Below are 26,911 nucleotides of genomic sequence, written 5' to 3'. Positions count from 1 at the left end.
AAAAATCATTTTAATGCAGATGATGACTATGTACATATTTCAATAAAGCAGTATCGGTAAAAAGTCAGGAAAAGAAAATCCATACATGTTAGAAGCACTATAATTGAACAAAACCCTCAAAGCTGTATCTTATCTGATGGAATCAAGTAAATTTGGCATTCTGAACCACTGCTGTGTCTTCTTCCTGCAAGGTCTGTCTACTTTGCTCTCAAATCTTTGTCAGTAAAAGGTGACAGTTCAGTGTGCACCACCAACTGCAAGAAACCTTGTGGCTTTGCAATTTGTAAGTTCAAGCTACTGTAAAAAAGATCTTCTTTGAAGCCCTGCAAAGCCCATTTAATGAGCTACGAGACACCAGCAGTTACAGAGTTGGTAAAATTGCCAGAAAGGTTACCCTGCAAGGCCCTGCAGAGGAATTTGTAACTTATTCCACAGTCACCACATTTTAAATTCCAGCAATATAGGAATCAAAAATAGATGAAAAAGTTCATCTGCAAACAGATAATAATCAGTAAACTAAGTAAGGTAGAAACAGTCAATAATTCTGTGGTTTTTTTCCCTTCAGGCATATCCAACATGACAATTAAATAACTACTTAGCCATTTTTGTGTTAGCATTTGACAGTGTTTTACCACTGAGAACAGTATTTGACCAGTGGTAAAGAGAAATGTGTTATAGCAAAGATGTTTACCTGAGGAAAACAAATTTGAACACCAAAGTAAATTTTGTCAGGTTAAGTATCAATTCATATGGGTCTTCAGCTTTTAAATTAGATCCTCTCTTCAGCTCTTAAGCAATTTTCTAGTACAAAAATCCCTAAGTGTACTGCAGCAGTAGCAGATGCACAGAGGCATTTATTTAACTGTCCCCACACCATAAAGCAATCACCTGTATGCAATCTACAAAATTCTTTAGAATGGAAAATCAAAACCCTTGGGCAAGGTAAATAGGCAGCAGTCAACTACACACTCCATATGGAATTTGACAACCGGTATAGGACCAGAGCTTATTCCTGTGACCTGTGTTACATTAGGTCAATAATAAAGGTGGTTTAGAGCTCTGCTTCCATCATGCTGAGACCTTTCAACATGCTGAACCAAGAGAAAGCCTAAACTGCAGCACCCTAAGTTGAATTTGGATCTGCAGACTGAGATCTGATCGGTGCTGGCACTGAAGTCAGGCAAGGCCACAAACTTCTGGTGGTACCTCTGCAAATAAACTATTAAAAGATGCAAGCCATTATTTTCCACCAGTTATACAGGATAAACAGAGTTTAAACTACGGGAGGCTTTCATTTTCTTGGCAAGAACCTGAGGAGTTGGCAGCTTACAAAGAAATGAAGAGGGACATTTGCTTGATGGTTTCCTGTTCTCTCATGCAAAAACTAAAGTTACTTGTGCATTGTCTTAAAAATTACATATATATATACACACACACACACATACATATATATACACACACATATAGCTCACCTTCTTTAATTTGAATGTTGCCTGTTTGCTGCCTACTGTGGTATCAGACACGTTGAGTGTGCCAAGTTTTTCTTCAAGCTTTAAACGATCTTCAAGAGTTTTCCTGCAGAGAAAAACTAACATTAGTCCCTATTTTTGCTATCTTTTTACTTATCTTTTAAATAAAAGATAATGCAGTCAAAATTAATCTCAATTTCTCTGAAACCCTGAAATGTCATAACTAAAAAAATAAACATTCAGGAAACAGAAAGAAAGATAAATTCAAATCATTCTCTCCAGACACTGCTTTCAGTAGAAAAACTTTTAAAATTTATGTAAAGTTCATTGTTTTTGCTGCTAAAAATTATCATGATTCTAGTTGAGAAAGAAACCACACCCTTCTATTGCTATAGTTTTCTCTAAAATATCCAATAAAGTTGGTGATATTAAACTGCACAAATAAAAAAAGTAATGCTAGATATATTCAGTTTTCTTGAAATCTTATAATTTCTGCATTGGAAACACTTTTGAGGGAAGGAAGTAATCTTGACTATACACCCGAACGAATTAATCTCCAAACGAATCAACTATTTACTATTTAATCCAAGCACAAATGACTGTTTGGACACTGTGCCCACAACAGTCTAAGTAGTTTACTGAATAAAAGAACAATATAAACAGGAGAATGTGATAAAGACAGACCCTGGGCCCAGACAGGAGCTCCACAGAAGCATATGCCTTCAAGCCCAGTGCTTATCACTGAGTTTCTTTAAGCAACCTGGTGTAGAGTCTCTCCCTCAGGCACCAAACTCCAGCATTTCTGTGGCCAAGGGGGTAGGTGCTGTGGACAAAACTGACAATTTTCAGCTCTCCTCCACTGAAGTTAATGCCCTGCAAAAGCAAGCCACATGGATGTGCCCCAGTGGCTCCAGGTTGTGAGCTGGTATTTAGTATCATGGTTGCCAACTTCAGTTAAGGTGGGCTGTAAACTGGAACAGCTGAGGAGTAGAAAAACACCTTGTTCTCACACAGCCTCCAGCTCAGGGGGAGGCAGGCAGGAAGGGACAGTGCTGCCTTCAGCCAGCCTCCCTAAAGACACCAGGGAGTCCTAATATGGCTCATCCCTCTCCTATAATGTAGGTCCTATCATTCAAGTAGCACCCTCTGAGAATATGACATGGCTTTTACAATCACACTCTCTGCATGTGCTTAGAAAACATTCCCTTTACTGTAAACAAAATTAGTTTCTGCAATTTGAGATTCTATTAGTGCCTCATTAGCTCTCTCTGAAGAGGTCCAAGAGACCTTTTCTGTACAAATTTTAAAGCAGAAAAGAAATCATCATAAAAATAGAGACCATATATAAAAAACAGCAGCCCCCAAAGTCAACGGCTTTTACTGTGTATGAAGAACTCATGGCTGTGGCCTATGCATGAAGTCTCTGAAGTCCACTCAATTTTGGTTAATGAGCCATTTTATGCAACAAAGACTTTTCAGAATAACAATGAAAAATTACTGTCAAGAACTACTTTATTTCTCATGACTAGGTACTTTGTATTTTTTTCTGTAGTATATTTTTCATTGAGTACATGTAAAAACTTGTTCCATCTGTGCGAATCGGAAAGACAAGCTAAGCCTTAGAGCTAACTGTGGCAGAAGATCAGTCACCAACATTGTGGTGGGATTTCTACATTCAAGTGAAGCCCCATTTTCTCCCCTTTGAAAGTGAACTGGAGAAATATGGCTACTACCCAGGAATTATTTAGCATGACTGCCTAGACACTGCTTCAGTCAGGAGAAAAATTAAAATGAGTAGGTACTAGCAACATGCTGTGGGGTTGTAATCTTACTGAAAAAAAACATAGGTTCGGCTCTATTTATTTGAAAATGTGCAGACCTCAAATGATAGTGAATTGTACATACTGATAAACAAACAACAGCTGGGTTCTTTGTTTTGGTTGGGTTTTTTTACATCTTCCTGAACAAATTAATTCAAGGGATACATTCACAGCATTATGGGAAGCGAATTCCCCTGCCCTAATGTAAAAACCAAACAAAAAATTACCCATGCAATTTTTTTTTCCTCATTATAAGAGGACAGTTTTTCAGGACATCTCCTGCTGTAAAACAGGAATATCTCTTTACCAATACTAAGGAATATCAACTATGCTTTTGTTGGCTTTCTTGGCCACCTCTGAAGACACATGCATTAACTGTCATACTTTTTATAAAATATGACTACTATAGTTTTTGATTTTGAAATTTTTAAACTTTAGTAACATACTCTTTTAAGGGACATCAAGCGTATCAAAAAACATCTCAGCACACAGATAAAAATCCTTTCCTTTTATGGTTTCCTTTCAAGTTACTAGGTAGGAAACTTATGTTGTAGGGAAAGAAAGCAAGGATTTGCAGCTTTGTTGTACAAGCTTAAGAGTACAAAAGGGGAAAATTAAACATAGATGGATTTGAAACAAGGGGTTTTATAGAACCATGAGTAAATTTTGCAGCTTTCCTGGACAGAAAAATGTGTATGTAGACTGTTGGTCGAGAAAGAAATTTATAGTACGCATCACTGCTTTAAAAGTTGGGCTTGGAGCCGTGCTGAGTCAGGAATATGTCAAAAGAAACACCCAGTTTTATATAAGTCATAAACTGTTTCCTCAGGTAGAACATTATATGATTAGAGAGAAAAAGAACATCTAGCCATTAAATGCATAGTGAAGGTATTAAGGTACTTAATTATATTGGTCACAGACCATCATCCTGTAACTTGGATATATCAAATCAAAGACAAACATGCCAGCCTCACCAGATTGTACATGCCACTACAGTCTTTCCAGTTTTCAGTATCCTACTTCAATTAATTACTTTTATGCTGACTATTTATCACTGAATGAGGCCAGCACAAAACATATTTATTTTTTTCATAAAATTCTAATATGTAAAAATGCTTACTAACCAAACAAGTTAGCTCAACACAGGCTAAATCATTATGACTACAAAATGGTAACAGATATGCATTATATGAAACAGATATCAGCTGTTGATTTTTAAATTTCTTTTAAGAATTTGACGAACACCAAACTCTATACTGAGAACAATGCTTGGATGAACACAAAGGGGATCAGTGAGTATACAGCTAATTGTTTAGACAATGATAAAAAACCCCCATGTAAGTCAATTCAACGACAGCAACTCAGAAAACAAAGGAAGTGATGCTACCACATTCATTTTTTTGGTCATCCTGGTCTGTCCTCAAATTCCTCTCCTTTTTTTTTTCTTTTACATTTTACATTACAGGCTATCTGTGCATCTACCAGAGAGGATATCTCTTAGCAGCAAATCTTAAGATATTCTCCTTTCTTTACAAGGAGTTTGTTAAAAGTCTTTTGATGGTTTATGTCATCATAGATAGTCCTTCCTCTACAGCACAGGTCCGTGTTACATGCTTTTGCTTTTCCTGGGGTGAAGAAATTATTTTTCCCCCTTAAAACCAGATAAAATTTGTGCAAAAGAACAGTATATGAGTAGTCTGCAGTCATACAGCCTTTTAATGAAATATTTCACTTGCACTGAGAATACAGTGCCATTTGACCAGTGTTTCAGGCTCCTTCCAAGTTACAGCTAATATGACTATAAACCTAATCACAATGTAAAAAATTATTTTTAACCTATAATACTTTGCCAGAGTATCCAGAGTAGATTTTCTCCTGACAAAGAAGAAAAACTGACAAAATTAAAAAGTTGCTTCAGCGTCTGGAACAAAGGTAAAAAGAAAAATAATCAGAAGAAAGTTAATGGAAACATCTAAGGAAATTAAAAGTTCAGAATAAGTGGGCATATTCAATAAAAAGAAGAAAGAAAAAAGGTTGAATTTTTATCAAGTGTTTCTTTATGTGTCTCCTAAAAATTCCCATCATAAAACAACTAGATTGTAGAGTAGTCATTAGTGACGTAAAGAAACAGCCCCATTGTATTATTAACTATCTTTCCTTTGACTGTATAATTTCATTCTAAATAAAACCAAAATGTTTATTATGAGATCCATCTAGCCCAACAACCCATTTCCAACATCAGTCAAAATTCTGTTCTGCACCAGCTGTGCTGCAAGAACTTTGAAGCTACTGTCTTGAAAGGTTTAATGAGTGTCTGTGCTCCAAACAATAAAATTCTATTAAATCTCATCTTCTGAAGGGCTCAACTCACCTCTGAAAAAAACTAAATCAATGAGATTTGCAGCCACTGAGCACCTCAAAGCCAAGTCCTTTAATTAATATGCTCTTTCTTTAGTTTGAAATGCTTATCCATGTACCCATTATTTCAGATGATCACCAATTTAAGGAAATGAAAGAACCAAACTAAACAAACTACACTTAACAAACACCCTCCTAGCCTGGTATTTTGTACTGCCAAACGAAAAAGAGAAATAGTAAGTCCTGACATTATAAGGACAGTGTAGATTTTGAAAATTTCTAGATGCCATAAAAATACCTGAACAAAACAATTTTTCTTTCAGCATGTTGACCCATCTTGATCCTACTCCCAAAACAGTAACTACTCATGTAGCATTCTAAACCCTTTTAGACAGTCAGATTAAAAACATCCAGTCTGTTAACCTCATACTGACACTGGTGGAGAAATATAACCAGTCTCACAAGACATCACTGTTACCTGTGAGAACAGCACTTCACTAACACTGAGTAATGGATCCCCCAGTCTGACTCAGGAGTATCTTAATAATTTCATTTGTGTTGTGTCTCTGTCCTACTTTAAATAGTGTATTTGTTTATCTATAAAACAAAGCATACAATGACTATGTCACCTTAAGTTATACCCTTGGATCACCAAGTGTAGCTTTACTAGCAAGTACTTCCAAGCCAAAACACTGTGGGCCTGCGCTGTAGGGAAATACTTAAGAATCATCCACTCCCTCCTATTAAAATAGGAACATTAGTCTTACTTCATTAATTTTTGTTTTTTGGCAGAGTCTTTGAAGCTTCTGAATTCCTCTCCTTCTTTAATCTCAAAAAACTGAGGTTTTAGTAATGTTTGCTGATCCTCCTTGAGCCTTTCCTGCCGCTTTAGTTTTTCCTCTTGGCGTAAAAGCTTGCGCTGTTTCCTGACCTCTTCAACCCAGCCTTTTTCATCATCTGAACTCTCAGAACTTTCTGCATCACTTGCTTTTCCTTCTGGTTCTTCCTCCTCTTCCTGCAGACAAAAATAGTATAAAATAAGAAATCATCAACGAATTTTCTTTCCAAATCATTCCTGCAATTAGAGTACGTGACAGCTTTTACACAGATACAGCTGAAGAGAACTACAACTTTTGAACAAAAGCAGTAACAACAAATAAGCTGAAAATATACTACAAAGTTGTTACCACTCCATATTTTATGTTTTTCAAACCTGTATTTGTGCAAAAACAGTATTACATCTAAAAACTAAATTAAAATTATAAATGACACTTAATTATTGTAACTGATGAGACATTCTTGCATTGCCTCCATCTTTCTGGGGTGAAAAGTCTGAAAGCCTGAAACAGAGAAAAAGAAAACTCCATAGGCTTTCTTAATCCAAATGGAAAATATTTTACCTGTCCTTGTGCTTCCAGTTCTTCTAAGATCTTTAGCTTCCTCTTTCTTTTCTCACTTATTTTAGAAACAAGTGGGTTAAGTAGCCTAAATTCTTCACTCTGCTCATCCACCTGGAAATCTGGATTCTCAAACATGACCTTAAAACGATCATCTTTGAGAAGGCTGGGCAGATTCTGGAACAGGAGCAAAGCATGAGCAAGTTAGACAATTCTGCAACAGACATTAACAAAATACGTAACACTTTTTCTTAATTAAACAAAATTAATAACCAGCATATGAAATGCCAGTTGCTTTATCCTTCCAGGTCAAATAAAAATCAAGATTTATGCTTATTGTACTTTAACAAAGATTGTTTTAAGCTACCTGTAAGCAAGAGTTTTTTTAATACACAGTACAGACACTTTAAATACACAATTACTAATATTTTCAGATAAATGTTTCTCATACATTCAGCCAGCTAGTCTGGAGACATGTTGATATCTACTGACTAATCAGCAGTACCTGCAAGGCAAATATACTGCCTGATGGGGATGAGTCTACAACATGTAAAACAAATTATAAGGGTACGTATCTTTATGTAATGCTACTATTATTTTACTGTAAATACTTAAGAGGAAATGTTGTTATACATATTATAACACTTCTTCTTCACTACTTTCACACACAGAATGGCAGTTTAAATCATGTCAAAGTAAAATGAACTCAGTGTAAATTATGCTGCTGGTGAATTCAGAACAGTTCAAGCTACTAATTCATCTTAGGAGAAGACCAGTTACTGTCATTTTAAAATCATTGCATACATAGCTTTTTAATACAAAATGTTAATTTTTTAACATTGCTCAACTTATACCAGCATATTAATCCCACCACTGCACTAGGTTTTCATTGTTATTAAAGAAAAACAGGGTGGAACTAAGGATATAGAAAACAAGAATAAATTTCAAACACAAAACCAGTCCAAATGTGTAACTTTCAACCACAACAAAAATTAAATCCCAAAGCCTGAAATACGTTGCTTGTCATAGGACTCTAATACTGTTTCAAAAAAATAATGTCTATGTACATTTTTATATACACTCAATTTAGTCCACTTAATAACACAATCTCTAGGTACTTCAAGACAAATCAGTCCCCATCTACTGAACTCTCATTTAAGTTTGACCACCACCTATCTTTTTAGTAGTTCATCCTTCCTCTAACCTCAAGACATAAGATTTCATTATTTATCACATGCAGGCTAGTGTCTGCCTATCATGAATGCTATATTCCTGTAAGAATGAGGACCTATGAAGTGCTACCTATAAAAAGTTTCCCCTCCCACTAGATACTAAACATTTACCCATTTCTTCAATTAAAAACTTCTCATAGCAGAGTTATGGACTACTTTTAACATCCAGAAGAACTCCTGTTGCATAAAAGCAAACCATTTTGGCTATTCTATAAAATATATTTAACTGTATACACAAAAAAGGCAATTGTATCTTAAATTTTATAAATAACATCTATCCTGTCATGGTCACCACCAAAATACCAAAAACATATGCAACAGCAGGTCTTGTTTGAACAGCTGTGGTATTGAGGCTGCATTAACCAGCTTTTGGAGTTCTGTGAAACCCATATTACCTTCACAGTGAGTATTTAATCATTTTTAGCATCAAGTTACTAAATGGTTTTTTTTGTGCTGCAGCTACAGTCAAATACACCTTAAAGCCACCTACCAGAATTAAACAGAACCAATGGTATTTTGAATCTCTTTGCCCAAACAGCAACAACAAAAAAAATTAATCCTGTAAGCATTGCTAGTTCTGTGCTCCTTGCCAGAGAATTCACCAAAACAAGAGCTCACCTTTTGTTTTCTTTTTTTACTAAACTGTTGCTCTTCTCCTTCTTCTTCAATCAGTTTGAGTGCAAGTTCTTTATTAACTTTTGGGAGTTTCTAAAAAGAGGAAAGCAATTAATAAATTAGCCTTTTACACATGCAACCTACATGCTTTACTTACAACTGTTTCAGAAAAGCTCCTTGACTGGTTCCAAATATCTCTAGGTACTAGTAAAGCAACTGCCCCTAGAGAAGATTTAAGAACTTGTATATTATTTTTAACTTGTAATGCATCAGCCTTAGAACCTTAAAAGCAACTCTTTCTCCTTCTATGTTGAACAGATCCAATCTAGAAAGTTACTAGTTATAAAGACAATACAATTTTCATGTATCTCTTTCCAGAGTATCATGTTTCAATGGCTTAAGTAATTTAATGACAGAAGTAGAAAATGCAAAGTTTTACCAGTGAATTATTTGCTGAAGTGGCAAATGAGATGAGACCTGCTCTTTTAGTTTGGTATCAGCCTTTCAAAATCCCACACATGGGAATTTTATGTTTTTATTCAACAAGTTCTATAAATTACTTTGTGTGTGCGATGATAAATGGATTCAACTCCTAAGTCACTACATCTCTAAGATTAAGATACACTTAGGAATATATTACTCTTTATGAATAGCTTTCCCCAAAGTATACCATTTATTTCTAGGATTTACCTTCAATTGAACTCTCTGTGCACGAGTTTCTTCTATCTTCTGCCTTATTTTCTCTCTTCTATATTCTTCATAGGCAAAGGGGTTGGCCATCATTTTTGCCTTTGAACAAACAAGAGGAAGTAAAAAGAAAGTACCATTAATACAGGACACAGTCTATTATCTGGATGGAAAAAAACTCCAGCCAAAACAAAAAACCACAAAAAGACGAAGAAAACCCACAGCACATATATTTTACTGTTAAGAATAAAAATTGATAAGATTCAGCCAGTTACCTTATGATAAAGTCTTATGTCCATGAAGAAGCCATGCATATATGCTCTGAGCAATGATGATCCAATGAGATGAGCAAGGCCTAGGAAAAAAGTTCCAGAAAATTTCAAAGAACTTTCACATATAAAGAACTTCTATTCCAAGACAGCCACTTCACTTCCTTAAGACAAACAAATACTGCTAATGCAAAATATCAATCTAACAGTCACAATCATGACATCAAGACTAAGCAAAAGTGGGAATAAGAATTGTTTCGGCCAGCAAAAAAATTCAAGCTTCTTCGGAGCAACCAGATCCACTTTTCTTTTCATAATACACATTACTAAGTGCTTTTTAAAAATTCCCACATGCACTATGCTCTACAGAACTTCACAAGAATTCCAGAGGATGATTTTTGGGAAGTCCATAGGTGTTTGATAATCCCTTTTTTAGTGTGGTAGTTTCATTAAAGAATTTTGCCCTCTGTCAAACCCAACACTCACAGTCAGAGGTAAATTAAGTAAACTGGAGCAAAACATTGCAATCAAACCATGTAATGGACAGAAAAAGGACTAACTGCCTCAGGACAAGGTTGTTTACCTTCTCTGCTATATAATTTTCAGTGTTTCAATTTCTTGAAACTATTAGCCCTAAAATGATTTGCATTTTCTGAAAATTACTACATTCAAATAGGGCAGCCTTTGGCTGCAAGTTCCAAATTCTATTTCAGCATCTCAAAAATATTTTGACAACTAAACCAACTTTTCTTCCTATGCCTTCCATGTGGCATATGAAAGCACAACAGATTCCCAGATGTATTATACCAGCAAATATCAATCACCTTCTTGAGATAAAAATCTGAGAAACACAAGTGTCTTGTGTTATACTGGTTGGGAGTCAAAGAACTTAGAGCCATCAGTCTGGAATATTAATAACCAAGAAAACAAGAGAAAACTACTGTCAGTGAATTTCTAGCAGCCCTCATACATCACACTGAAATTACAAAAATCAGATGTGTAATTATTCAAAAACTGAACAAAGAAGTCAGCCAAAGAATGTATATAACTGTTTTACCTAAATTTTCAAGGTCTTTTCTGGTAACAAATTTGTAATCATCATAAACAGTGCTTTCTGGATTCTCTTCCAGTTCTTCAGTCAAGTTGTCCAAGAAGGAACACCATTTTGGGGCAGGTCCTAAAACCTGTGGATATATGGAAAGTTATAACATTGCATTTTCTTACAGAAAGCCTACAGTTAGGCTCTTGGCTACTATGCTACAAACAAATTAATCCCACAGCACTTAGGGAACACAAACCTACTGTTTGCATTACCAACAAAGAGTACTATAGATTATGTTTTATTTTAATTTAGATCATTTGAGACCAGCCAGTCTAGAGGTTTCAAGTTTAACTGTTTCAAGTGGTCCCAGTCTGATTAATTTTTTAAAAGCTTAGAGCCAAACATTATAGAAGAAATTACAAACTAATGGCACTAGATAGCAACTAATTTGTAAATTGCTGCTGGATCTTTAACTTGTTAGGTTCACTATGCAATCATGTTAAATCCTACTCTACCCTGTTTATCTTAATTATAACACCACAGATGTATTTAATGTATTTTATTCAGGGATAAACCCAGACTGTATGAACAGATAATAGGAAATATTAAGAATACTTTCATATTTCCATGATGAGGCAAAAGATTTGTTTGCACAGTATTAGGTAGCACTATCAATGTATTTTTCCATATAAGTTTCCTCCAATTTCCCGAGTTAAAAATCAGCTCCCTTTACTTTTCCCTCCTGCTGTTCTGATTGAGATTCCTTTCCATCTTGACTCATGCAGTCACACTCAGCTGTTCCAGTAGTCTTATTTTAGTAGGTGAGTTAGCTGCATGGAAAAATCTAACACTGCATTTCTCTCCCTAGTGTAAATCAGCTGACATTTTAGAATGTTAAGTGACCAGCTAAATCCCATAGTGGGACTTTTAACGAGGCTTCTGATTTGTTTGCTAAAAATTAATGTTAAAAACTCCAGTCAACCATTGGAATGCTCGTGATACAACAGCATTTTAAGATCCTATTCAATTAGAGAAACAACCAGAAGTGATTTTATTTATTTAACATATACATAGTTTGTTTTAACTTGATTGCTGATTAACTGTATGAGATAATGCTGTTCATTTAAAAAGTGTGTTTCTTCTAATTCAAAAGTCTTATTTTGAAGACAACTACACTCAAAAAACCCTGTAAAATTGTGCTCTAGACCATAACATTTTATCTAGCATATTCTTGCCTGTAACACTCTAGAGAATATTTTATTCTAGCCCACTACTGTCTCTGTATTAAATACGATTTATCTTCCTAAGATCTCAGCCCTCGCTGAAACCATTACATGCCAAATGAAAAGTGCACTTTTTTTACCATGCTGCATATTTCATTCCAATTACCAAGCATTTCCAAGGAAATACCCAAGATGTCACTAAGAAGAAACATTTTACATACTTAATTAACCAAAATCCCCATGTCTACTCCAGGAATAAATGACATATATAGCATTCAGACTGACTTCTTGCCAACATTCCAGAAGCTTTTGTCTCCATCTTGTCTCCATCCAGATTTTAATTTTTTGTTTTATTTCCCCCCAACCCACTTATTTAAATAAACTTTTGTATTATGCTTATATATTAAAAAGCTTTTATATTAAAAAGAAAGCAGTCTAGATCTATTAAATGTCTTCATGCCCCTTAAGAAGTCAGTTATCTGTGCCTCATTACCAGACCATCAAAGCATGACTGGTGTGGAAGAACCTTAAGTTTACCTACAATTTTGTTTTAGATGAAACAGTTTGTCCTTCTTAGTAAAAAAAAAAAAAAAAACCAAACAAACTCCCAAGCTGCTCACTAACTAAACAAAACTTCTCTTGTAATAAAATTTAAGGACAACATTCTCTTCTATATGCAAAGCCTGATACTGAGAGAAAAACCTTTCATGGGGCATAATCTGTGCCATGAAACACATGAAGCAAAAAACCTGATTATTCACAATCATCTGTGGACTGAATTGGATGATCAGATCATAGAAAACCAAGTGGGGGAAATGAGATAGTTAATGGGAAAAAGTGGTGGCAGAATACCAGGAAAAAATAGAAAGTTCAACCATTATTAAAATTTTGCATGTTAACTGACAGAAAGGAAAACCCTACAGAGATGTCTGTATATGTTTATTACCTTATTTCCCCTTCTCCCACCCTGCTGAAACCACTTTCCTACCTATTCTAGGACACCTTAGGAGCTCTGCTTCATGCATTAAAATGAAACATTTTTTAAAACTTGGGAAGAAATTAAAAAATAGAAACAGCAAACAGTATCAGCCACAATGGCAAGAACAAAAACAAGAATTTTTTTGCCCTTCTTTTGCGATAGTAATTCTTCACATAATTTAACTGCTACTGCATTTTTAACTGCAGGATTTAATGGTCCACTGTCAAACAACATCTGTCCCATGATGGTGCTGAAAGCACTCCAGAATGTGAGGCTCCAGGGCTCCACCATTCCTGTGCCCAGATACAAAAGCAACAACTGACAGGGTTGGTGTGCACTGGGCCTCCATGGACAAGGTGGGAGAAGTGAAACTGGCTTGTCTTTCCCAGTTCATGACTTTCCATACAGTGGCCACATTGCAACACAAGTGGGACCCCTTGGAGCTGCTGTCATCCAGCACTGGCACCACCTCAGCCTGGCCTGCAGTCCTTGTTAAAGCCACCAGAACAAAGCAAAGATGTGGAGTTTGTGTAGGTCAAGTAATATAATGGCAATTTGGAGTGAAAAGGTACAAATCTACTACAACTCACAGAGAAAAATGCACTGAAATTCACAGCACAAATAAGAAAATGCTATGAGGTAGGTAATTGCATGCAACTTAAGTGACAGATATAATTTTTACAATATTCATGATATAACAAATAGGTTTCTCTGCAAGTTTTAGAAAAGTTGCACTCAGGCAATGGGAAAATCATTATTAAATGAGTGCACATCTATGCTCACCCTTTATCCAAATACTTTTTAGCACAGGAAAACCAGACATAAACACCAACAGTGATCAAATTAATATTTTTTTCTGTTTTCATTATTATTTTGCTTTCTGTAGGATAACCACTTCTAGAGACAATTTCTGCCAATTGCTACTGGAAGTCACTAAGATTGCTTTGAAAATGTTTTTGCCCATCAAGAGAGGAGCTTCACCCACCAGCAGGGCCCAGCTGGCAGTGAGTGGTGGGTGCTCTGCTCCCCTCCCAGCACCTTCCTCCTGCACTGGAAACAGCACCCAGGAGGTGACCAAAGCACAGCTGTCCCTCAGTGTCCTACCACCACACTGCAAGGCAGAGTGACAGATGGGTCACACCAGTGCCTCCTCCCCATAGCAAAACTTACCACTACCATGGTAATGCAGACACCTCACCACTGCCTTTCATCTTATTCTAACCCATAGGAAGTAAAAATGCGGACTTAATAATTGTTAGTATTGTGCCACCTAATATCAGATTTTTCTTACGCACATTAGAATATTTGTCTACTTTACACATAGAAAACACAAAATATGAGGAGTCATCTAGCATGCAGACCAAACTGTCCTAGAAGAGAAAAATGTTCACAGAAAAATATTTTTTAAATATTGTAAAAAAACTTCAAAAATCACAGTTCTTTGTATTCTATTCTACAAGATGTTTGACTTCATAATCTTGTGGCACCACAAGTCTTACATGGTACAGAATGTTCTTCTGGCCATGCCTAATTCCTGAGCACTTCTGTAGAAATATCACCCTGTCACTGGTCTGTAATTCTCCTAAATGTAATGAACTCTAGAACAGCATAGGTATCATGCCCAGCCCACAACAGACATTACTTATCTTCATTTGAAACACCAGACAGCACTTGTACACTTTTAAACACCACTCAACAGTTTGACAGCCAGCTCTGCAAAGCTCTTAGAGCCACAAAAACCTGCCCTAATCCTAACTAGTATTAAACATGTTCAACTACTTAAGAGAAGCCCAGGATGTGTAGAAGCTTCCATAGTCAGATGACAAGAGATTTAAATTAAACTACTATGAATGCACATCCAGACAAGCTTTGTAAAGTATCTGTTTGAAGGTTTCTGAGACCAATTCTACAGGAGTGACTGAACAGTCACTCTTTTCTTCTCAGGGAGTAAAAACAGGTTCCAATCTGTTTTTCTGGATGTTAAACAGCAAGTTCCTGGAAGATTTCAAACAAGGCAGTGATGAACTCTTCAGCAACAAACAAGATGTCAAATATAGTAAGACTCAACCCTCCCAATCTTCACTGGTTTATTTTAGCAATCTGAAATACGCAAAATACTCACAGACAGCATTTATCGGATTTGAAAATTACTCAGTAGAATTTGGAAAGTTCAGACTGTCCAAATTTTCTCTAGAAGACTAACTTAATGTATGTGGACAGCATTTAACCACACAGTTCCAGAGGCTTTGGAAAGCAGAGGCATTGTTTGCTGTGGCTGCATGAAATTCAGAAAAATTTCAGTTTCACAAAAATTAACTCTGTAAGGCTGTATCATGCCAGACCATAGTGATAGAGCTAGTAACAAAAAAGCATGAAAACACATCCTATCACTGTTCTTTTGTATTTAAGAAGTAAAACCTCCTCAAAAAAAAAAAAAAATCAAAAATCTATGTGTTGTGGTACCTTCCACACATTTTGACTAAGACCATTACTAAATAGCAAAAATGTACTAACTAAATAATTCACTGCCATATTATTTGAATAATGGTGATTACAACAAAAATAGCATATATTTAAGGTCTTCAACAGATCTCTAGGTACAGTATATTGTGAAAAATTATTAATGAGTTGGTGGAGACATTTTGAACAAGTCCAGTACATGTGAATGCTAACTGTAGCAAGGACTGTGAAAAGCAGCAAGGAGAATTTCTGAAACAGTAATGCTTGCAAAAGAATAAATACATCACAGAGACACTATAAACTAGAGCTGAGTTAGGCATCAGAAGAGTGTGACTCTTAACAGCTTTTTAAGTGGCAATAATGGGGAACAACAAACAACAAATTTCAGATGAAGTCTGAAATACTCAAGAAAAACATTATATAATCTGAGTGCTTGTGATAAGATGGGACTTGACTTCACAATCCAAGGTGGCTCATCCATTCCTCCATTCCCAATTAAAAACAAAACCAAAAAATAAAATTTAAAGCACTTCAACAAGGAGAGATTATTTTCTAGACTATAATTTCTTGAAACTAAATATATTCTATATATCCAACTCAAAGACTTCACATACATATTTATCTATAGGACAAGGACAAAAAAGAATTCTTTGGAGAAGACAAATAGTAACAATAAAATCTTAATTTTGTTTGTTTGTTAATGAAATGGCACAATATAAAGCATTTAAAACCTTTTACAGGATATAATTGCTGGAGAAAGCAAATGCATATGTATGCATGCATATTCTCAGTTTCAATCACACCATTTAACAGGAGAAAGATTACAGAAGGTCTAATGAGGGAGGTAAAAAAAAAAATTATGATCCCCAGGGTGTGAGCAGTGATAGAAATGTGCAATTGCATTTTAAACATAATTAGCTCCCTAATTGCATAGCCAAGTTTAATTAATGCAATTACATGAAATATTAATTACTATTCATTTAAAGAATATTGTTTTCAATGTTTTGTTCTCTAATTTTAAGAATTAGACAGATCTCAATATGTAGCAACTTTGAAAAGTTTCCATCTAGATGCATTGAGAAGACAAGAGAAGAAAGAACACCTTGTTGCACCTTGTTAACAGTTAACATTAAATCAGTTGCAATGGTAACTCAAAAAACCCAATGGATCTTTTCTAGCTTGTAGATGAGAAAAGCTGCAACTCTCTGTTCTTGTTACTATGCTTTTGGCCTTCAACCACAGCCAGCCCAAGAGATCAGCTCCTGTTAGGAAGGAGCCTTGGGATCACATTATCTTGTTATGTTTCTGTCCACATTTCCATACACAGAAATTCCCATAGCAACCAATGTGCTCCAAACAATTTGTAATTTTGAGTTCTCCATTCTTTTGTAATCTTCATTCTTCCTATGAATGCTCTACAATCAACTCCAATTATGCTCTGTTAATCTTGTAATTCTATTTAATGGACTGAAGAAAATTCTTTGATTCTCTAAATTAAATTGGCTTGGGCAATAAACTCCAAACAAATTTCCCATATATTCTTCATAATTTCATGCTTTCATTCACCCTGCATCATATGGTGTAAATTTGGTGCTTTTAAAGACATCAAGTAGCTCAGTGGAGTACAGACATGACCAAGAGAGACTAAATAGCACACTCTCCCCTTTTGGCATACTACTGACAGCAGCACTGCAGTTGGTTTTAAGCCCACACACTCATAAATTTCACTGAACTATACAATGAATTGGCTCCTTCTCTCATCCTATCTCCAGCACATCCAGACGTTTTTGGCACATTCATTAATCAGTGAGGTTGAATACTTTTCACTATGCTATGGAAGCTGCCAAATCAACTTTTTGGAGGTTTTACTCCTTAGAGAGCATGTTAAAGGAAACGTTGCTTTTAAGATCTTCCCAGTGTTAAACAAGAACTCCTGCAGGAACTTGCATGCTTCTAGAAATGAGATTCTAAATCTTTCCACCCTTGTAGTTATCAGATAGTAAGTACTTCTTTTTCTAATTCTAAGCAGTTTGGCTTTATAGTGGTGGTTTGGGGTTTTGTTTTTTTTTTTTAATCTCATACTCTCTGGTCTGATAAGCACTACAGTTAGTTAACCAGTCGCAGGTCTGCTCTCACTGTGAATGCTCCTTCTATCTTTTGAAGGAGATGATGGTCCAGTTGCTCATAATGTTGGGAAAAAACCACCCTCAAGCAAACAAAGTTACTCCTTAAAACTGTAAATAAGGTTACCAGATTAGCTCTTTTCCTCACAAGACAGAACTAAAAAGGGACACTTCTTAAGTCACCTGGGAGTTACCAGCCATGGCATGAAGAGTAGAATCTGATGCCTCCACCAATGTCCCTATCATGTTCTGACATACATAAAACAAACATTTCATCAGTATTGCTATAGATCTGTTATTTATCAGACTCCCTACAGGTTTTAAATATTGAGATAATATGAAGTCAGAAAGATACACTGAAATTTGAAGCACAAGAAGACACTACTTTCACACAAAGTCAACTAATCAAATGAAGCTCAAAAGGTAAGGGGAGAGTGGCTTCTCAAAGCATCTGTTACAACCATGACCCGCTTCAAGCACCTTCCCAAAAATACCAGTTGGAAATAATTCAAGAGTTACCAAAAGTCTGTCCTTATTCTACACAGCAGGTTCTATGGCATACCAGCTGTAAAAAGAGAGGCAACTAGGAGAATTGCCTTAATTCTGTGCAGTAAGTTCAGCTGGGACTCTCTATGCTGGTTTTATTTACCTATGGACATGTGTTGATTGTCTTTCTTTATCCATGAAAAAAAAAAGTGCAGATGAGGTATGATCAGCTGATCTAATGCCTTGCTGACAGTAAGTCAGGAACCACATTTTACTCTGGCCATCCACACCTTCCATTCCCTACCACATTTCACTAAGTGCTCTTACCAATTCCTTTGCATGGGTTCTGGTACTCATCAGAACCTTCATGAAGTCAATTTACTGTTCAGTGACTCTGTGTCACTGAACCAGCACAATCTCCCTGACAACAATACCACCTTCATGGTTTACACAGTCTAACAAAAACCTCCATCCCATCATGACACATTAGAAAGAATAAATTCCTTGCAAAGTTCTTCCCTTGCCTTTACAACTGGGATTACAGTAGAGGCAGACAAGGAAATGGTAAGTAGGAAATTTCATAATGTCTTGGCCTTCCTTTTAAACAAGGAAAGAACTTCTACACAGCTTCCAACTGTTCTAATATGTTCAGAAATCTGTTTCTCAAAACATAATGTCACATATGCCATTCTTCTTACCATACAAAGGGCACAGGCCATCAACAGACAAAACTTCCACTACTAACATAGATGAGAGTAACACATGCATTGGTTTTAGTAAGTATGCAACAGCCCCTGATGGCAATTTAAATTAACAAGTAAGAACCACCAAAAATAAGCTAGAAATGCCAAGTCCCAACAAGTGCCCTTATCAATTTCCTTTGATGGGACAGGAAAATTCCTCAACTGTCTCACTGTGTAGGATCTTGCCTCTTGTGCTTTTAAGTGGCTGGGAACAGAGTTCTTACAGTACACACCAGATGCCAAGAAATGTTACAGCACAAATATCTTTAGTCATTAAAACAACACATACTTGAGGATGATCTGTATTTTAGGGAAATTTGAGGAATGCTACAGATATAAAGGTAATGGCAAATCCAGCTCTTTGTCTACCTTACATCACTGACAAACTACCAGAAATCTAGGAATGTGTGAGTTTCTAATAACTCCCTACTATTGCAGCTTAACTGCTTTTTGCAAAACTGGGAGGAAGACTTCTGAGTTTATGCAAGTACTGCCAGACAACACAAAGGGAAGGAAAAGCAACTACCTGTTGGGAATATGCAGCTCCTCCAGATAATGAAGATAAGCTCAGCATAAACCAACTTCACTGAAGAGCATAATGCTAAAGAAATTTTGCATAATTCAGGAAATAATTTTAAAGAGAAAGCAGCTTTCAAATAAATACTCGAAAGCTTTCACATACATGATAGTTTTATTTACTTCTAAGGTCTTCTCTGACAAAAATCTTAGATCTTTGTAAATTTCACTATTTCTGCATAAAATAGTCATAACTCACAAGACATTTTAATTCTGAGTGTAACATAGAAGATGACAGTTACCCTGTTGTACTTTCAAATGCAATGAAATAAAGACTGAGTTGAAATTATTACATGGAGAAAATTCTCACATGCTTTGTCTTTTCTGATTCAAAAGCTAAAACACTCCAGTTCTTATTACATGCTGATAGACATGTAGTACATGTACAAGTATAAAACTTCCATTCAGCAATTACACATATTCATTATCTGCCTCTCTCTTCATTGACTGAAGCTAGGCAACTGCATCTCTAGATTTTGAGAAATCAAGTGAAGAACAGATGGACCAAAGGAAAGAACAAGTGCAAGTTAAGAAATAAAAAAATATCTTTCAGATACTCAAGGCTTAAAACAAGGGGAGCACACTCCCCCCTCAAAACACGTTTCTTAAAATAAGAACTCAAGAACAGAATTGCTTGAGAAACAGTCACAACACTAAAAAGCACATGATTCTTTTCTCAGTGGTAAGAGCAATCACCTGGTATAATTCCATACAACTTCTGCTTTTAAGAGTTTTCTCCTGTGCTCTATGAAGGGTTTGACATAAACTATACGTATTACTTTACAGTCAGTGTGCTGCTGTCTGGTCAAAAAATACTGAAGAAGTGCTGCCTAGTACACTAACAGCCACAACAGCACTAAGCAGGGTTCATACACATTTATAATCTAGACTAGTACATCATCAGCACCAGAAACATCTAAAACAAGTTTTACAGGAAGATCAGAAATTGTTTCCTGATCATCACACACTGGTGTTTTCCTTCTATATATATGTGATAAGTGGTACTGTGTCTCTCAGCCAGCACATGGGAAATGGAGGATATCCTTTGTTGGGAATAAGCCCAGTGTGTTATTTTTAAGTTTGAAAGTGTTTAGGTTAAAAGTAGGAAGCTCACATTTCTGCTTGTGAAGATAAACAACTTTTTTCCTATGCTTGTAAATACTGTGAGATAGGTAATGTATCATTCACCACATTTTTTTTTGTGTAAAGGATTAGACTGTTCTGGATGGAAAACACAATTTTGCAAGATTGATATATCAAAACTCAAAATTAGTTTAAAGGCCAAAGATGCACTCAAGTATCTTTTTATCAATGGAAACTTTCTTCTTTTGACACTTGGCAGCCCTAAAGCTCAACCTAATACATTACTTCATAACAACCCTTCTTTCCAGTCATTTCACAGTTTTCAAAATGAACAAACTAAGATTAAGACCAACATTTTCCATTTTACGTCACAACTACCATTTTATTTTACTATACTTTTTTCCCAGACTATGAAATGCTTTTCTACATTATCTATTATTTCAGGATAGAAAAAAATCTCTTAGCACAAGCCAGTTTCATGGTTGCTTTCTACTTTACCAAAAACATGTTAGGGAAGGGCTGTATTGAACAGGATGAACAACTGTCTTCTGGTCTTCTAAAAAACACAGCCTCATCATTTGATCTTCAAGACAACACTTGAGGCAGCACCTATACTGAATGACCTAATACTGCCAATCAGAAGACATGAAAACATTCTAAAAGAAATCAAAATCTTGCACTCTACTGGAAATCTGTTATATTAGTGTCAAAATGCCAAACACAAATATAATAAGAATTGCACCATTTGATTCATTGCTTTTACCACACTAGCCAAAAATCTGTACAGAAGGTCTCACTGTAACTGCATCCACAAACTATTTGAATGACAGCTGACTATACAGAACACTGTCCCTAAAGGTATGAAATACAAGATGTAGACAGGTAGGTTTGTTTTCCTATCATATAAAGACCCAAAAGAGAAAAAAAGACAATCAGCAGATCCCAAATGGATAAAATCTAAGTCTCAGATTGATAAAATTGTTCTGAAAGTCTGTGATCATAGAGCTAAGTGTGGAGAGTATAAACCAGGGGAAACCTCCCACTGTTTCACTTTTTAAAGTGAAAAATGACAGACTGTAAAGACAGGTATCTGATGCTCATAACACCTTGTATAGAACTAGTGAGAGCACCCTGTCACAGACTGACAGAAAATACCTACCCTATTTCAGAGAAATGCTTTTTCTGTCTGTGAGTGAACTGAACACAATTTTGACCAATTCAGCCATTTAGAAGCAGCTCATCTGGGCACCTATGATCAAGGCATGTTCGTCCCTAATTTACATTCTAGAACTACTCCAAATAAATATCCAGAAAGAAATAAAGAGGATAAACTAAGGTATTAAAAAACTGCTTTGACTTGTATTTCCTTCAGTACAAGCTCCCTCTACAGATTTGTTTCACCAAATAACCAGAGCATTAAATGAAAACATGTAAACTAATAGTATTTGTTGCCTTGATCAGTGATTATGTTGTTTCAGGGTTAACCACTTAGGAAAAACTAGTTTTTCTCAGGTCTTGTAAAACTATTTTTTTTCTAAATCCAAGGAAAAAAAATTTTAAGGATAAGCATTTTTGATGCATATTCAAAACAAAAAGATGCTGATAAACAGTAATTAAACTAGACTAGAGGAGTGTCAAAAAAAAAGGGAAAACAAAATCAATTAAAGAAATTAAAGAATCTATGAAAGGCAAGCAATGGCTGGTTTAGCTGAAAAGCCACATGATTTTAAGAGGACAAAATTCATATTTCTAACAATAGGGACAGCCACATATCCAAAGTAGGTATTGTATGAGAAACCAGAACCCTTATACTCTTGGAGAAACTGAATCATTGAGTAGGCAAGAAATACTTGCTCTTGAAACATTTCCAGTTTATAACTCCAACAGTCCTGAACTAGAGGAGTGCTAGGATATCAAATTATTTTCCAAAACCACCTGAAAAGAAGCCAGAGATGCTCCAGGATTTATTTTTCCTTTAAGAGCTTAATATCTTCACTACACCAAAAGTACATTGCTTCTAGCCTCAACAGGGAGTGTTCTGCCAAGACTGCAGGAAAATAAAAAAAATCCAGAACACAGAATATTACACTCAATTAATTACATGCTTAATTGCTCTCTTCTTTTAACAGCCTAATGAATAGAGCAAGTTTCAGTTTCAGTATGTTCATGTAGCCGAAAGTTTCAAGTCCAATAAATGAGACAGGACTGATTTGCAACATCTGTGCTAAGATCAGACATGTTTGTGTAACCAGAAGTAAACACTAAGAGTAAAACCTATGCCCTCTGCTCTCCACCCAGAGCACCTTCTGCACAACCTTCAAACAGAACCTTGTATGTTATGGAACATGACAGCCTCAATTAAGCTTAAAGAGAATCTGACTCATCTTAGATCCCAGGTCAGGGACCACCATGTGTCAATGGAAATTCTGCTCTCTTCACTTCTTTGGCCAGGACCTGCTTGCACTATTGAATCAACTTATGTTTCTGAGTCAGTAGTCTAAAAACTATCCCAAGGCACACACAACTTTCATTTCAACCTTCTCGAGGCACACATCAAAGTGATGAACCAGGAAGCCAGCTGGCAAGAAGCGGGTTCCAAATGTTTGCATAAACTGCAAGTTAGCTATTAAACTAATGGCAAACAGCCCAATTCCAGTCAGGAATTCAGAGGCACTTGCCCTCATTAAATCCAGCAAAATAAAACAAAAACAAAGTCTCTAAGCTAAGCCACTAATGTTACCTGTGTAACACAAACATTTCATTTCAAGGGTCAGATTCAATTTGCTTTTTGGTCACTCTGTACTGTGTACCTATATGAGGTATCTTGCCATTGAAAATCAAACCTGCCTGTCTTTTCTAGAAAACAAAAAAATCACCTTGTACTTCCTCTGCTTACAGCTTTGCACACAAAAGAAAAAACTGCAGTGATTTTTTACTTCTTTATAAGAAACGCGATGTTCTCAGACATTCCTAGTCTCAACTGTCATACCCACCCTGATGAAACTTCTGCAGGAAAAGCTGATGCATGCCATTTCTTTTACAAGTAATATTATGATACTGACTGTCAAAACTCTTATAATCCTGAAGTTCAAGAGTAATTTTTTGGGTTTGAAATGGAAATTTAGCTTTGGCGTTAACAGTGGAGAGAACGGGCACACGTACACAGATAATTCAGTCAGACATGAGCTCAGCCAGAGCACATTCCAAGCTGGCCGGACATGAGCCAGCTCCAGTTCACCAGTCATGAGCTGTGTTAGCACAGCACTGTGCCCACACCAATAAAACCTGCTGAGAGGCTGGGCATGCTGGGCTGGGCACAGTCCTGCACTGTCTGGCCAACTCCAATCATGGACAGTGGATGCTGGGTCTGTCTGCACCCATCTATGCACACACTGCTCTGCAAGACTCCTACTGCTGTGAATTCTTTTCTCCTTACATAGAGCACAGGACCATACATTTGGGATTTGAAGTATCCTCCTTGATCATAGCCATGGCAATTCCTTATAGCTGTTCCAAGGAGCATTTAAAACAAGAGAATAATTATTAGCACTACAGGCCAATGACGGGCACAGGCAATTGAATGGATTTTATTTACATAACTGTCCTTTGCACTTAGTAGCATTTCTCCCAGGCATCTATTCTGTTGCAGAAATCAACAAGACTTGTAACTCAGTTCCTGTCAACATCTCAAAGACAAAAGACACATTTTTAGTACTATTCAAGTCTATCTTAAAGAAACAAAGAGAAAATTAAGCTACTCATTAAAAAAATTGTGAATCCTAGTTCTTAGGAAAAGATAGAAAATGACACCATGAAAATAGATCAAGAAATACAGTTCTTCAAATTTTTGCTCCAAAGATCCACGTAACTAAACTTAACTTTGCCTGTGCAAAGAAATTAATAAGTCTTCCAAGGATGGAAAAAACACGTGTATTAATCATCTACTGACAGAGAAACCAAAGGACAGGTGTGCTACTCTGAGCTCAAATAACAAGTCTGGAAGATCAAGGAATAAAACTGTAACATGAACATATTAATAACATTAAGTTTTCCTTAATAAAAAAAGCCCTGGAGCAGTTGAAGGCTGACACAAGTCGTCCATTTCATATTTTCGTCATTTAAAAGGTAGATTAAAAAGTAAACAAAACAGCCAACAAACACAGATTTAGTGAGGGATTTTTAGGAAATGTAGTAAAACACCCTTCAATTATGCAACACTGGCTGTGCCAGCCCCTTCTGTCTTGCTTGTAAAAAGGCACAGGGTAAAAAAATCAGACCAGAGTGTGAGATTTCTGTCTCTATTTCAAAGTAACTTCTTCTCACTGCTATTTAACTTTTCTATTGTTTAAAGTAAGTATTACATGTTTTGAAATGAACTACAGATTGTCAACTAAAAAAGTAACAACAGTATTTCAGGTATTTTCAACAGCCTTCAAACTCAAAGCCATTGACACAAACTGGAGAAGTTTAGCTTATTTGAAAAGCCAATTTAAGCTGGGCAGTAGCCTTTAAAATAAATTTTAAATTTTCTTGTATACAACAATATTTCAAATATAGAACTCATATTTGGATTTATGCTTTTTATTCATCATTTGGGTCCATCTGTATACTCATGTCACTGTGAGTGTAAAACCCATAAAAAGGGACCATCCAAACAAGTTTTGGCAGACTCAGGTAACAAAAATCAGGGGATGGTCACACAGGAAGATGGTTTAGGGCAAGGCTTATGTTAATTTTCACTGGAATAACCTACATGCTGCAAAAATACTAGATAGTATTAGTCAGTATTTAAGTTTGCAATATTGTCTCTAGGTATGATCTAAGATCTAATACAGAGTGCTTATAATTCTTAACTAAAAATTACTTGTCTGACTTCAGAAACACAAATTCAGTACTCACAGAAGATTCTATGAGAGATTTTTGAGAGAGCAAAAAGTAAGTATTTTTTCATTTTGATTTACAATTTGTGCAAGAATACTCAAAATAATGCTAGCTTGAACAAGTTCTAACAAACATTCATCACTGGTGACAATCAAGACAATGAAATACATTTTTGGCTAAGTTGGATGTGAACTGCTCATGTGCTATAGCTGTCAGGTTCATCTATCACGCACACCTGCATAAAACATAATCTCAATGCACAATTTTCAGAGAGAAGCTGAACCTTACCTTTGGTGACAGAAGGAATGCTTTTTGCATCTGGATTATTTAAATTGACTAACTAGTCCATTCCAGTTTTAAAAACTCTCATCAGATTTCAAAAATACGTGAGTTTGTGTTCCCTAATCCATTAATTAAAAGAGACGATAGAGGAAAAAAAATGCTTGGAGAGCTACTCTCTCAACCTTACAAAGGACAAGGTAAATGGAAAGAAAGTGTTCATCTTCTAAATACAGCTAATATTTTGTCATAGATAAAAAAATATTTGTTGTCTCCCTTTCTCACTCAAAGCATGGAACACTGCAGTTAACAAAAGGTGAGCTGGGTAGAGCTGAATTACAGAAACAGGCATTTCACAACCAAAGAACAACCTGACATAACTCATGTATAAAATGCCACATCTCTTTAAATGCAAAAACCTAATAATGTAAGTAAATATACCAGACTACAGAATTGTTTAGAGGGGTATACTATTGTGTTAAGACACACAAATACAACATGTATATATATTCTATTTCACTAAGAGAAATGTAAACTCATAAATATCTATCCTGAAAATAATCAAGATCATATACAGTGGATATGGGAGTGGGGGATGACCAGAAATGAACTGAAAAAGATTAAATTTAAATTAATTTAAAATTGATTAGCTAAATGAAGACTTTTTGGCTCACTTAAAAATAGTAAAATATATATTTCAATATTAATAAACTTTATAGCTTGTCCAAAACGTGAATAAAATTAAGAAGTTATGTATTTTTAGAATCTGGTCAGCCATTCTGCATGTAAAATTTACATAGGTATCCTACTATTTATCTTCTATCAGAACAAGAAAACCTCTAGAGAACACACTGTAGAAACTAAACCAAGAGAGAAATTCAGGTGTAATTTTCTGTACAATTCCCTGACACCAGAAGGCTTGCTGCTAAGTCTCCCTAAAACCAATCTGCAGAGATAAAACATGTAGTTAAACCTACAGTTAAGCCTTTCAAGTGGAAAGCTTATACTGTGAAAAACTGCATTTGAAGGGCATTGAGCAGAAGCTACAGTCAAGAGTTGTACCTGAAGTCACACAGCATCACTTTGTCAGAACAAAGAATATTTACTGCTATGACTATGTCACTGTACACCACATATTAAAGACACTAATAAAATATTTCACAACAAAGCAAAATTATTATCTTGAAAA

The 26,911-nt window shown here is 35.8% G+C and overlaps 1 protein-coding gene across 2 annotated transcripts in view; it reads right to left on the bottom strand.

The window, feature by feature from the left end:
• Window positions 1–26,911, bottom strand: part of NOL10 (nucleolar protein 10) — a 53,044-nt gene that overhangs the window by 6,091 nt on the left and 20,042 nt on the right. For both annotated transcript variants that reach the window (XR_010783391.1, XM_066547216.1), the window contains exons 14-20: window positions 10,905–11,031; window positions 9,854–9,933; window positions 9,582–9,680; window positions 8,895–8,984; window positions 7,048–7,221; window positions 6,415–6,662; window positions 1,473–1,575 (exon numbers count right to left, since the gene is read on the bottom strand). Coding sequence is in view for 1 of the 2 variants with exons in the window: in XM_066547216.1 (XP_066403313.1) it covers window positions 1,473–1,575; window positions 6,415–6,662; window positions 7,048–7,221; window positions 8,895–8,984; window positions 9,582–9,680; window positions 9,854–9,933; window positions 10,905–11,031 (921 nt within the window). In the remaining variant the exon portion in view is untranslated. The remainder of the gene's footprint in view (window positions 1–1,472; window positions 1,576–6,414; window positions 6,663–7,047; window positions 7,222–8,894; window positions 8,985–9,581; window positions 9,681–9,853; window positions 9,934–10,904; window positions 11,032–26,911) is intronic.

Source organism: Molothrus aeneus, chromosome 3 (assembly GCF_037042795.1).
Source record: "Molothrus aeneus isolate 106 chromosome 3, BPBGC_Maene_1.0, whole genome shotgun sequence".
Taxonomy (NCBI): Eukaryota; Metazoa; Chordata; class Aves; order Passeriformes; family Icteridae; genus Molothrus; species Molothrus aeneus.
Note: the sequence above shows the minus strand (reverse complement) of the source record. Positions and strands in the feature narration are given on the sequence as shown.